The sequence below is a fragment of the Cynocephalus volans genome, chromosome 6 (genome assembly GCF_027409185.1).
Source record: "Cynocephalus volans isolate mCynVol1 chromosome 6, mCynVol1.pri, whole genome shotgun sequence".
NCBI lineage: Eukaryota > Metazoa > Chordata > Mammalia > Dermoptera > Cynocephalidae > Cynocephalus > Cynocephalus volans.
In genome coordinates, this window is record NC_084465.1 from 68,465,586 (window position 1) to 68,480,579 (window position 14,994).

Consider the following 14,994-nt stretch of genomic DNA (forward strand, 5'->3'; position numbering starts at 1 on the left):
CAAAGAAGAAATCTCATGAGAAATTTAAGAAACTATTTAAACAGCCTAAAGCTTCTACAAAAAAACTCTTAGAGTTGATAAATGATTTCAGCAAAGTTGCGGGATACAAAATCAACACACAAAAATCAGTAGCATTTCTATACTCCAATTCTGAACATGCAGAAAAAGAAATCAAGAAAGCTAGCCTTTTTACAATAGCCACCAAAAAAATAAAATACTTAGGAATAAAGTTAACCAAGAATGTGGAAAAATCTCTATGAAGAGAACTACAAACAACTGTTGAGAGAAACTAAAGAGGACACAAGAAGATAGAAGGATATCCCATGCTCTTGGATCAGAAGAATTAACATTGTGAAAATGTCCATATTACCCAGAGTGACCTACAGATTCAATGCAATCCCCATCAAAATTCCAATGTCATTTTTCTCAGAAATGGAAAAAACTATCCAGACATTTATATCGAATAACAAAAGATGGCACATACCCAAAGCAATCATAAGCAAAAAAAATAAAGCTGTAGGTATAACACTACCCAACCTTAAATTGTATTACAAAGCTGTAATAAATGAAACAGCATGGTACTGGCATAAAAACAGACACATGAATCAATGGAGCAGAATAGAGAACTCAAAAATCAACCCATACACCTACAGCCATCTGATCTTTTACAAAGGCAGCAAGTCTACATACTGGGGAAGAGAGACTGCCTCTTCAACAAATGGTGCTGGGAAAACTGGATATTCATATGTGGGAGAAAGAAACTAGACCTGTACCTCTCACCATATACCAAAATCAACTCAAAATGGATTACAGAATTAAACATACATCCAGAAACAATAAAACTCCTTAAAGAAAATGTAGGAGAAACATTCCAGGAAGTAGGAGTGGGTACAGACTTCATGAATATGACCCCAAAAGCACAGGCAACCAAAGGAAAAATAAGCAAATCAGATTATATCAAACTAAAAAGCTTCTGCACAGCAAAAGAAACAATCAACAGAGAAGAGCAGCAGAGTGGGAGAAAATATTTGCGAAATATATATCTGACAAATGATTAATATCCAGAATATACAAGGAATTCAAACAACTTTACAGCAAAAGAAACAAATAACCCAATTAAAAAATGGGCAAAGGAACTGAATAGGCATTTCTCAAAGGAAGATATACGAAATGCCAACAGACACATGAAAAAATGCTCAACATCACTCAGCATCTGGGAAATGCAAATCAAGACCACTTTGAGATACCATCTCACTCCAGTCAGGGTGGCTAATATCCAAAAGACTGAGAATGATAAGTGCTATAGAGGTTGCAGAGAAAAAGGAATTCTCATACACTGTTAGTGGGACTGCAAAATGGTGCAGCCTCTGTGGAAAATGGTATGGAGGTTCCTCAAACAATTACAGATAGATCTACCAAATGACCTAACTATTCCACTGCTGGCAATATACCCAGAGGAATGGAAATCATCATGCCAAAGGGATACTTGTACTCCAATGTTTATTGCAGCACTATTTACAATAGCCAAGAGTTGGAACCACCCAAATGTCCATCACCAGATGAGTGGATAAGGAAAATGTGGTATATCTACACAATGTAATACTACTTTCCTATAAAATAGAATGAAATACTACCATTCACAACAACATGGATGGACTTTTATTATTAAATTATATTAAGTGAAACAAGTCAAGCACAGAAAGAGAAATATCACATGTTCTCACTTATTTGTGGGAGCTAAAAATAAATAAATAAATAAACACCTAGTAAGTAAGGGGGTGGAAGAAGACACAACAATCACAACAATTCCTTTAATTTGTTAAGACAAGTGAACAGATATGATGGGGGGAGAGGCGAGGGGGAGAAGAGGAATGGGTAAAGGGTCATGAAAATCAAGTACAATGTATATTGAGAAATTAAAATAGAAAAACAAATAAAATAAAAAATAAAAATAAAAAAACTTTTAATAAAATGAAAAAAGAACTGATTAAAATTTGATGGATGCAGCAAAAGCAGTTTTTGAGGGAAATTTATATGATTCAATGCAGATATTAGAAAAGAGGAGAGATTCTAAGCCTCCACCTTAGGAAACTGGAAAGAGAAGAGCAAATTAAATCCAAAGTAAGCAGAACAAAAGAAATAATAAAAATTAGGGCAGAAATTAATGAAATTGAGAATAGAAAGTCAATGGAGAAAATCAACATCAAAAGTTGGTTCTTTGCAAAGATTAATAGACTTGATAATCCTCTAACCAGGCAACTTAGAAAAAAAGAGATGACACAGATTACTAATATTAAATATGACAGAGGAGAATTCACTATGGATGCCATAGACATTAAAAGGATAAGAAAGGAATAATATGAACACCTTTGTGCCTGTAAATTTCATAAGCTACACAAAACAGACCAATTCCTTGAAAGGCACAATGTGCCAAATCTTCACCAGAAGAAATAGACAATCTGAATAGGCATATATCTAGTAAAGAAATTGAATCAGTATTTAGTAATCTTCCAAAACAGAAAACACTGTGACCAGATGGGGTTCACTGGTGAATTTTACCAAACATTTAAGGATGGAATTATACAAGTTCTCTACAATCTCTTCCAGGAGATAGAAGCAAAGACAATACTACTTATTTCATTTTGTGAGGCCAGCAATACCCTAACATCAAAACCAGACAAAGCCATTACAAGGAAAGTAAAGTACAGACCAATATCTGTCATGAGCATATATGCAAAAATCATCAACAAAATATTAACAAATCAAATTGAATAGTGTAGATAAAGAATTATATATGATGACCAAGTGGGATTTATCTTAGGTATGCGAGGCTAGTTCTGCATTTAAAAATCAATTAATATAATTCATCACTTCTACAGGGTAAAGAAGGAAAATAACATGATCATGTCAGATCAAAACTCTTAATAAACTAAGAACAGAAAAGAACTTCCTCAAGTTGATTACAAACATCTACAAAACACCTAGAGTTAACATTATACTGAATGGTGAGAAACTCAGAGCTTTCCTAGTAAGATCAAACACTAGGCTATGATGTCTTCTCTCTCTATTGCTTTTCAACATTCCTAGCTAATGCAACTAGATAGGGAAAGGAAATAAATGATATACAGATTTAGATGGGAGAAATAAAACTGTCTTTGTTCATGGATTACACAATTGTCTATGAAGAAAATGCAAAAGAATAGACAAAACTTCTAGATTTATTAAATGATTATAGCAAGTTTGCAGGATATCAGGTTGTAAAAAAGTCATTCACTGTCCTATATACTAGCAATGACTAAGTAGAATTTGAAATTAAAAACACATTACCATTTATATTAGTATAGTACCTCTCAAAATGAAATACTTAGGTATAAATCTAACAAAATAAAAGGTGAGAAATACTACAAAACTCTGAAGATATCAAAGAAGAACTAATAAAATGAAGAAATGTTCCATGTTCATGGATAGGAAGACTCACTGTTATCAAGATGTGCATTCTTCCCAGCTTGATCTATAGATTCAGTAAAATTTCAATCAAAATTTCAGCAAGTTAATTTATAGACATTGAAAAACTGATTCTAAAGTATACATGAAGAGAGAAAAGACCCAAAATAGTCAATATGGTTTGGCTGGTTAGCTCAGTTTGTTAGAGCATGGTGTTATAACACTAAGGTCAAGAGTTCATATCCCAGTACCAGCCAGGCCCCCAAAGCAAATAACAAAACAATCAAACAACAACAAAATACACACACAAACCAAAATAGCCAATACAATATTGAAGGATAAAAGCAAAGTTGGAGGAGTGATACTACCCAACTTCAAGACTTACTGTAAAGGTATAGTAATCAAGACAGTGGTTGGTGAAAGAATAGATAAATAGATCAGTGGAACAGAACAGAGAGCTGAGAAATAGACCCATGTAAATATACTCAGTTGATCTTTGACAAAAAGACAATTCAATGAAGAAGTGATAATCTTTTTCACAAATGGTGCTGGAACAACTGTATATCTCATGCAAAAAAATGAATCTAGGCACAGACATTACACTGTTTGTAAGAATTAACTCAAAATGGTTTAAGGGCCTAAATGTAAAACTCCTAAATGATAACAAGAAAGTATCTAGAGAAGGTTGGATATGGCACCACCAAAGGCATAATCCATGAAAGATAGAATTGATATGCTAGATTTCCTTTAAATAAAAAACTTTAAATTAAAAACTTTGTGATAAACAGTGTCAAGAAAATGAGAAGACAAGCCATAGACTGAGAGAATATTTGAAGAAGATAAAACTGATAAAGTGCTGTTATTCAAAATATACAAAGAACTTTTGAAACCCAACAATAAGAAAGTGACAATACAGTCAAAAAATGGGCAAAAGACCTGAACAAACGTCTCACCAAAGAATGTATAAAGAAGACAAGTAAGCATATGAAAAGATGTTCAAAATCATATGTTATTAGGGAATTGCAAATTACAATAATGATGAGATACCACTGTACACCTATTAGAATAGTGAAATCCAAAACACTGATAACATCAAATGCTGGCAAGGATGTGGAGCAATAAGAACTTTCATTCATTGCTTCTGGGAATGCAGAATGGTACAGCCACTTTGGAAGACAGTTTGGCAGTTTTTTACAAAACTAAACATTCTCTTTGCATATGATCCAGCTGAAAACATATGTTCATACAAAAACCCACACACAGATGTTTATAGCAGTTTTATTCATAATTGCCAATATTTGGAAGCAACCAAGATGTCCTTCAGTAGATGAATGGATACATCCAGACAGTCGAATAATATTTAGCACAAAAATTAAATGAGCTATCAAGCCATGAAAAGATGTGGAGAAACTTTAAATGCATGTATTAAATGAAGGAAGCCAATCTGAAAGGCTACATATGAGGGTACTGCAAAAAGTTCATGGAAAAGTGGAATTAAAAGATAATACAAGAACATTTTGAAGTACCTGCATGCTATATTATTTCTATTATGTGATTTCCAGCAAAGGCAAAGCTATGGACCATAAAAAGATCATTAGTTGCCAGGGATTAGGTGAGAGGAAGGGATGAATAGGCAGAGCAGGATTTTAAGGGAGGTGAAAGCGTTCTGTATTATACTGTAGTGGTGGGCACATGTTATCATACATTTGTCAAAACCCATGGAATATACAACACCAAGAGTGAACTCTTTTTTTTTTTTTTTTTTTTGGCACAACTGGCCAGTATGGGGATCTGAACCCATGACCTTGGGGTTATAAAGCTGTGCTCTAACCAACTGAGCTAACCAACCAGCCAGCCCAAGAGTGAACTCTTCTGTAAACTGTGGACTTAGATGATAATAATGGGTCTATGTAGGTATTTTTAATTGTAACATGTTTACCATGATAGTGTATGATGTCGACAGTGGGGGAGATTATGTGTGTTTGGGGACAGGGTTTATAGGGGAATTCTGTAATTTCCATTCATTTTTGTTGTGAACATAAAACTGCTCTGAAAAAAATAAAGTGTATTAATTTAAAAGCAAAAAGGTAGAAGAAGGGTAATACAACTTGTAAGGAAGCTTTTCTTTTTCTTTTCTTTTTTTAACAAGGTTTTTATTTTTTACATTAATCAGGAAATGATAAAGTCAACACATAGTAATGAAAATTATTCTGGTGAGAAGCAATCTCTTAAAACCCCATATGAAGAGGATACCATATACTTCCAGATTCATTGTTATTTTAATACAGAGATAATCAAATGCTACTTTTGCATTACATTAATATTTGGCAATAAAGGATCCATATACTCTTTTCTTCTTGTTTAAACTGTGAATAAGCCTTCTAAAACTTAGTGAATTTTATCAGCATTTTATTTTATTTTTTTTTGTATTTATTACCATTTATTTATTATTATTTTTTTATGGTTTTTTTTTTTTTAAATTTTATTTTGTCGATATACATTGTAGCTGATTATTGCTCCCCATCACCAAAACCTCCCTCCCTTCTCCCTCCCCCCTCCCCCCCAAAAATGTCCTTTCTGTTTGCTTGTTGTATCAACTTCAAATAGTTGTGGTTGTTATATCTTCTTCCCCCCCCCCCCCCGGTTTGTGTGTGTGTGTGTGTGTGTGTGTGTGTGAATTTATATATTAATTTTTAGCTCCCTCCAATAAGTGAGAACATGTGGTATTTCTCTTTCTGTGCCTGACTTGTTTCACTTAATATAATTCTCTCAAGGTCCATCCATGTTGTTGCAAATGGCAGTATTTCATTCGTTTTTATAGCTGAGTAGTATTCCATTGTGTAGATGTACCACATTTTCCGTATCCACTCATCTGATGATGGGCATTTGGGCTGGTTCCAACTCTTGGCTATTGTAAAGAGTGCTGCGATGAACATTGGGGAACAGGTATACCTTCGACTTGATGATTTCCATTCCTCTGGGTATATTCCCAACAGTGGGATGGCTGGGTCGTATGGTAGATCTATTTGCAGTTGTTTAAGGAACCTCCATACCATTTTCCATAGAGGCTGCACCATTTTGCAGTCCCACCAACAATGTATGAGAGTTCCTTTTTCTCCGCAGCCTCGCCAGCATTTATCGTTCATAGTCTTTTGGATTTTAGCCATCCTAACTGGGGTTAGATGGTATCTCAATGTGGTTTTGATTTGCATTTCCCGGATGCTGAGTGATGTTGAGCATTTTTTCATATGTCTGTTGGCCATTTGTATATCTTCCTTAGAGAAATGCCTACTTAGCTCTTTTGCCCATTTTTTAATTGGGTTGCTTGTTTTCTTGTAAAGTTGTTTGAGTTATCAGCATTTTATAACTTCATTTTGGTTCCAGATGTTATAAATCAAGGCAAATAATAATCACTTCTTCAAACCTTTCTCAACTTGCTGTAACACACTTATGTTTTGGTCTTCATTATGTTCTTTTATGTTCTGTAACAATCTTTCACTTTACTGTAGGTCTAAATTACTATCTACTTTTTTGAAAAACAAAAGGTCACCCTATTATTACATATATGAAGGGGGTCTTCAAAAAACTTATGGAGAGATTTGTTTTATCTTTTAATTCTATTTTTCCACAAACTTTTTGAACATAATTATAGTTTTTCTTAATATTATTTCTTCTTGCCTGGACTCAATCACCCATGTTAAGTTTAAGTTGTAGTCTGGTTTATTAACTTATAGTTAACCTTCTGTAGTAGATAGGAAATTCATAATTGCCTATCACACACCAGCAATTTAGCTAACCAGCAAATATTCTCTGCAGCCAAACATATTATTTTTATGTCTTCTTAAAATGGCAAGAATAAACACTTTCATTATTAGTAACTTTGTAACATTTTAAGGTAAGAACCAGAATTGTGTATATTTTAAGATATATATGCTTGATGACTAAGGATTTGAAGATAAGTATCTTGGAAGTTATGTGTAAGTGGACACTCTGCAAAGCATAATTATTGATCTAAAAGTATGTATACCACATTGAGATACCATCTAACCCCAGTTAGGATGGCTAAAATCCAAAAGACTATGAATGATAAATGCTGGCGAGGCTGCGGAGAAAAAGGAACTCTCATACATTGTTGGTGGGACTGCAAAATGGTGCAGCCTCTATGGAAAATGGTATGGAGGTTCCTCAAACAATTGCAGATAGATCTACCATACATCCCAGCTATCCCACTGTTGGGAATATACCCAGAGGAATGGAAATCATCAAGTCGAAGGTATACCTGTTCCCCAAGGTTTATCGCAGCACTCTTTACAATAGCCAAGAGTTGGAACCAGCCCAAATGTCCATCATCAGATGAGTGGATACGGAAAATGTGGTACATCTACACAATGGAATACTACTCAGCTATAAAAACGAATGAAATACTGCCATTTGCAACAACATGGATGGACCTGGAGAGAATTATATTAAGTGAAACAAGTCAGGCACAGAAAGAGAAATACCACATGTTCTCACTTATTGGTGGGAGCTAAAAATTAATATATAAATTCACACACACACACACACACACACACACACAACCGGGGGGGGGGGGGGAGAAGATGTAACAACCACAATTATTTGAAGTTGATACGACAAGCAAACAGAAAGGACATTGTTGGGGGGGAAGGGGGGAGGGAGAAGGGAGGGAGGTTTTGGTGATGGGGAGCAATAATCAGCCACAATGTATATCGACAAAATAAAAATTAAAAATAAATAAATAAATAAAAAGCCCTGCTGTACGAAAAAATAAATAAATAAATAAAAGTATGTCAGAATTATGAGTTTAGTTGGAAACAGTTTTACACTTTTTTTATAATTTTTAAACTTTATGTAATATTAGCTTATCTGATCAGTAAATCATTATTAGAATTTTAGGTAGTTCAGGTTAACTAGTCTCTTCATTAAAATACAAACTTACACCTTTACAAAACTATGGAGAAAACGTAGCTATATATGTTAGACTAAAGTAATCAAATTAGCCTGATATGTCCAAAGATTCACTTTTATTACATGAACTTGAATTCTTATATAAAAATGTTTATGAGTTGCTAGCAGATTGTGTAAGAAGAGTTTTTTTCTTAAATGACTGGCATGTTTAAAGTTTTCATTGGATCCTGCAGTATTAGATTCATGAATTGTTTATTATGCTATATAAACCAATTAGGTCATAGCTCCTTAAATTTTAGAGTCTTTATAACTTTATTTATTAATAACCTTCTTAGGAAAATATCTTATACTTAACACAATGAGAGATAATGGCTTCTCTCAATTATAGCAACAGAGAATTTGTAGCTTCAGTAATGTAGCTTACTTAAGTAAGAAATGTAAAAACCTCACCAAGGACTGTTTTTCTTTCTAGTAGTTATGAAGTGTTTTATGAAATAATTTGATGTCACAAATGGAGAAATAAAGAATTAAGAGGAAAGCAACCCAAATTCTGTCTTTTCTCACATGAGAAGTAATAATAGATACCCATAATCCCAACAGAGGTCTGCAACAGTCAGATCATAAAATTACACTCCCAGTTATTGCTGCTACCAGTGGGGAATTGTTATTATTATTATTGTATTCATCATCATCAGCAGCAGCATCAACATCTAATGCAAACTAGATCCAGAACTCAAATGGTGAATAGCCAGAAAAGAAAATGGGAAGTGGGGAATTAGAAAAAAAAGTACCAACCTGTAATGGACTAGAATGTGAGCAGAGGTAAAGTTCTCTTGCTTTTTGGGAATCATTGTTGAAGACTAAGAAAGGTGTCTGGGCTTAAACAACTCATGAATTGCATTCCTTTGGTAACAGTTTGATTGGCTTTGTGAGTTCACTTGGCCATCTCAGTGGAACCTGCAATACTGTTATAGGCTAATGTACAAAGAATGAAAAAGATGACTTTCATAAATATAAAATGAATATGTATCAAATATGCATCAAAGATTTTATTCCCTTATTAATAAGGGAACTAGTGAGAAAATAAATGTGGTTCAAAGAGCATTTTACGAACTAGTTATTTAAAGGCAAGTTAATAAAGTTAGAATAACATAGTCGATTTAGACACAAAACTGGATAAAATTCTACATGGCAATAAACCATGATCTTTGGGATTATATTTGAAAGTACTTGAATTTATCCAGGACAAAAATCTACAGATTAACAGAGAACTTAACTATACCTATGACTTTTAATCAATATTAAACAATGGGTCAAATAAAGTACATTCCTCTTAATTATTTTTGCTTGGATCTGTTAAATAATGCACCTATATGACATTGAAAGAACGTGTTGCCCTACTTTTGGTTTTATTTTCAAGCTTTCAATAACTTTTCTTAACACATGGCAGCAAAATATGACATACACCACACTTGCCAGGGATACTTAGTTTTCATAGATGGGAAGATCAATATGATAAAGTTGTTAGTTCTCCCCAAGGAAATCTTTAAAATCAGTCTAATTTTATTAAAATCCCAACAAGTGTTTTTATACTACTTGGCAAATAAACCCAAAACTAATTAAGAAGAGCAAAGGATCTAAAAGACTAGCTCAGACAAATTTGAAGATAATGAGCCATTTTAGGGGAATTGACCTGTGAAAGGTGAAAACTAATTATGAAGCTTTATTAACTAAGACAATGTAGTATTGATGCAGGGGTAGACAAAGAGACAAATAACTAATTGAGAGCCCACAGACATGTTGATGCACATTTGAAAACTCGACAGAAGGTAGCACTACAAATCAGTGAATAAAAGATAGGCTCTTTATTAAATGTTGTTAGGCCAATTGTTTATGCACTTGAAAAAAATAAAACTAGACCACCAACACATTATAATAATAAAGAAAAATCATTTCTAGGTGGATAACTACTTAATGCAGAAAAGCAAAATTTTAAAACCTTTAGAAGAAAATATAGGAACTTTTTATAATCTTCGGGCAGAAAGGGATTTCTTAAACAAAACATGAAAAATATCTACTTATAAATGTGATTATATTTAAAAAAATTGTTTTTCTAAAAACCAGCATATTTTGAAAAAAAGTTTATAAAGACAAGCTGCAGATTGGGCAAAGAAAGGTATTTGCAACATATTTGAGAAAGTATTAACATACAGGATAAATAAGGATATCTCAAATAAATCAGTAAGGAAGAAGACACTTAACCCAGGAAATGGATAAGGAAATGATCTGACAATTTGTGGAAGTAGGCAGATGACTCATATTAAAAATGTTTATCTGCACTAGTAATCAGAGAAATACAATTAAAATCACAATTTGATATAATATCTTTTTGCATCTATATGATTGGCATTTCTTACAGAATCTGATTGTGCCAAGTATTCCTGAGAGTGTGGAAATTTGTCATTGTCTACTACAGTTGAAAATGCCTATATTTTTTGACTCAGGAATTTCATTTCTCGATATATATATTCTGGAAGAACTCACACGTGTGTAAGAAGCCATATATGAAATTGGTTATTATAGTAGTATTTATAATAGCTAAAATTGAAAACAGCACAATTTTCCATCTGCAAAATAATGAATAAATATATTTTGGTGTATTCATAAAGGATAATACTATATAGTTACTAAAATGAATTAGCTAGAATTGCATTTATGGTAGCCATGGATAAGTCTGAAGTATAATGTTGAGTGAAGCAAAATAAGTTGTAGAAATAGAAGTAAACTTCATATTTTCTGAAAGTATACAAATGTATACAGACTGTGCCTATTTGTTCATGCATATTGTTTCTGTTTCAAAAACTCAGAAGAAATGCTAAACACCAAAATTACTATGGTGGTTACCTCTGGAAGCAGTGGAGAGAATAAAATTAAATACAAATAGTAAAGGGGCTTCAACTTTACTGTAAGGTGTTAATAGTGTGTACTGGTCATAAACATAAATAAGTTAATACACACATACACATGAGCATTACATATTTGAAGTATACAACTTGGATAGGAAGATTTCCTATAATTCCTTGTGATGTTTTTCCTTGGGCAGAATAGACATTATAAGGGATTAGGTATTAGGCCCAAAGAGTATCTCAGTTGGATCTGTTAGATTTCATGTAATTAATTAAGGACAAAAGGATATAAATATGTCATACATTTACTGTTATCATTTTTTTGTGATATGAATATGGATGTTTGGCAAACTGAATTTAGTATTACTCTTCTATTCTTCAAAACAATCTTTTAAAAACATTAAGCATTTGACTAATATCTGGAACCATCACATAAAAGACAAATTTTGGATAAATAAGAGTATCTTAAAAATTAAGTATTTTGTCAGTTCATTTATTGGGAATGGTAATACATTATCATAAAATTAATTATGGGTAATTTATTTTTTCTTCCTAAAGAATACAAGTCAATGACCAGATTGTGGAAGTGGATGGAATTAGCTTGGTGGGTGTCACACAGAATTTCGCTGCAACAGTTCTCAGAAACACCAAGGGCAATGTCAGGTAAATATGTGGCTTCATATCTTTATAATTTGGTTACTTTGTATTTTGCTGAATTTATTTATAGTATTCTAGAAAGATATGAAGACAAGTGGGGCACACTGTGCATCAATATGGTTAATTACTGAGCTATGTTAGTGTACCTTACTGCTAATAGACTCAGAATTGCTAATAAGATAGAATTGCTAGTAATAACCTCAATAAACATGGATTTAAGCCCCAAATCCGTTTAACAAAGCCAGTTATACAATGAACTGAAATTGAAATGACTATACATACATGCAATTTGGACAAGTAGGCTGATTGACATGAAGATAATAAATGCATTTTAAAAATCTACTTATTGTTATATAGAATTAGCCAGGACCAATCTTTGATGAACTATAACTTTTCCAACTTAATGGGGCAGACGGTACATTCTCTTGGACCTTGAAAATTATATCCAACCCTGGGGTTTTGAAAGTTGTAGGTTGGGAAACCATTAAGAAAGCAGTCTTGAGCCAACTAAAGTCAAGGTTTGAAATCAGTTTTATTTGGTCATATGTTACTTATTTTTTTAAGCATTGCTGTGTCTTATGCTTTTCCATAAATTCCGTGAAGAAACTCATTAAGGGAGACATTATTTAGTACGTGTAATTATGAAAGTGATTTAGTGTTCTCATCATCAAAATGAAACTGCCAAATGTTCTGAAAATATTGCTGGGTTAACATTGCTGTAAAGAGGGCAACATTAGGATTTTATTACAGCATGTTTTATGTTGCACAGCATGAATTTATGTTTTAGACTTCAGACTTTTTCAACTGCAAAGCATCCTTTGATACTGAAGAGATGTTTTAAGAAATACAACCTAAATGATTAATGTGAGTGTTATGTTGATGCTTCCAGAGTACCCACAGTACTGATAAAAGTTTGTAAAATAAACAGTGCAGGAAGAACTGTGTTGCTCTCTCAGAGCTGCATAGGTGGGCCCCCTCAGAAAATGTGATTGTCTTTCTGCAGATTTCTGTGTGTTCTTGAGCTAGCCCTTTCCCATGTCAGTATAGAACTTGGTTTTTGAAGCTGCCCATTAGACTTTAAAATAAATTTTAAAATGAAATATGTAAGATATGCATTCAACTTATAAGAATATTTCTCAGTTGGAAAAGTATTTGTCATTACATAAAATCATAGCATCTCTTTCTTTCCCTTCTGACTGTTGACCACATAATTTTGTGTTATTTCAAGCCTTATACAAATTGCGAATGTCTTCATAACTGGTCTCCCTGATTTCACTTTCTCCCTTCCTCAGTCTGTCCTCTCATCATTATCCCAATGGAGGAACATAATTGCAGTTTTTAAGTATATGAAGGGCTGTCATGCAAAAAAGAATTGGCCTGTTCTGTTTAAATCCGGTAGTAGAAGAACTAAGACTGTGAGCAGAAATAATAATTCTGCATCCATCACATCTTTCTCCTCTTCAGAAACCTTCAGTGGACCTACATTCTGTGTAGAACATAAGCCCTTTAGCCTATTATTAAACATCTTTCATTACCCAGTCTTATCACTTCCCTCCCCTATATTCATGCTCTGATACAGATGAGCTAGTGTGCATTATTCTTTCTCTCTGCCATTTTTTTTCCTGCTTAAAATACTCTCTTCTGTTTAGAACCCACCTATCCTGAAGAACATATTGCAGCTCCTTTGCCCTCCAAGAAGTCCTCCTTGACCCCTAGCCCCTAGTGATCCTTCTTCTTGATAAAACTCTTCATTCATACCACTTTTTTGACCTTGAGAATACATAGCATTTTACTTTTTTCTTTTAAAGGCATATACCTTATTTTCTTACTCACTTTGCAAAATCTTGATGTAGACATGGGATTTTGGGCCTACTTTGCACTACCAGGTTATTTAATCCAGGATCTTAATTGATTAAAATGACATAACCCAGTGTCTTAATTAATTGTCTATAAAAAGTCTTTTCCCAGGGTCTGACAGGGTGCTGTATCATGTCTTGAAACTATTCACGGATTCATGTTTGTATAACATTGTTTGTCCCTAGTTGGTACATTTCATAGCTTTGACCGAGGATCAGTACCATGCTTCAGGCAACATCTGATCCATTTGAGTCAGTATTTTGAAAAAAACATTGCTGTCTTTAAAAAACAAAGCAAAACAAAAAAAACCCTCAATTTTTTGAGCAATTTCAGGTTCATAGCAAACCTGAGCAGAAGGAATAGAGATTTCCCATGTACTCCCTGCCCCCACACATGCATAGTTTTCTCCCCCATTAGCAACATCCTTCACCAGAATGACACATTTGTTGTAACTCATAAACCTGCATTGACTCATCGTTACCACCCAGAGTCCATAGTTCACATTAAGTTTCAGTCTTGATGTTGTATATTCTACAGGTTTGGGCAAATGTATAGTGACATGTATACATATCATACAAAGTAGCTTCACTGCCCTAACAATTGTATGTGCCTCTTCATCCACTTCTTTCCCTAACCCCTGTCAACCACTGATCTTTTGACTAACTTCATAGTTTTGTCTTTTCCAGAGTGTCATACAGTTGGAATCATACAGTATGTGGCCTTTTCAGATTGGCTTCTTTCCCTTAGTAACATGCATTTAAGTTTCCTCCCTGTCTTTTCATGGCTTGATATCTTATTTCTTTTTAGTACAGAATAATATTACACTGTCTGGATGTATCACAGTTTATTTATCCATCCACTTACTGAAGGATATCTTGGTTGCTTCCAAGTTTTGGAAATGATGAATAAACCTGCCGTAAACATCCATGTGTAGGTTTTTGTGTGGACATAAGTTTTCAACTCCTTTGGGTAAATACCAAGAAAGAGCATGTTTGCTGGATCATATGGTTAAGTGTATATTTGGTTTTGTAAGAAACCAGCAAATTGTCTTCCAAAGTCACTGTGCCATTTTGCATTCCCCTCAGCAATGACTGAGAGTTCTTGTTGATTCACATCTTTGCCAACATTTGTTGTTGTCAATATTCTGAATTTTGGCCATTCTAATAGGTATATGGTGGTGTCTTTATTGTTTTAATTTGCA

At 33.6% G+C, this 14,994-nt stretch overlaps 1 protein-coding gene across 1 annotated transcript in view; it reads left to right on the forward strand.

Annotated features, from left to right (window-relative positions):
* Nucleotides 1–14,994, forward strand: part of PPP1R9A (protein phosphatase 1 regulatory subunit 9A) — a 327,703-nt gene that overhangs the window by 202,703 nt on the left and 110,006 nt on the right. Inside the window, 1 exon segment of the mRNA XM_063100030.1 lies at nt 11,838–11,942. Coding sequence (XP_062956100.1) covers nt 11,838–11,942 — 105 coding nt within the window.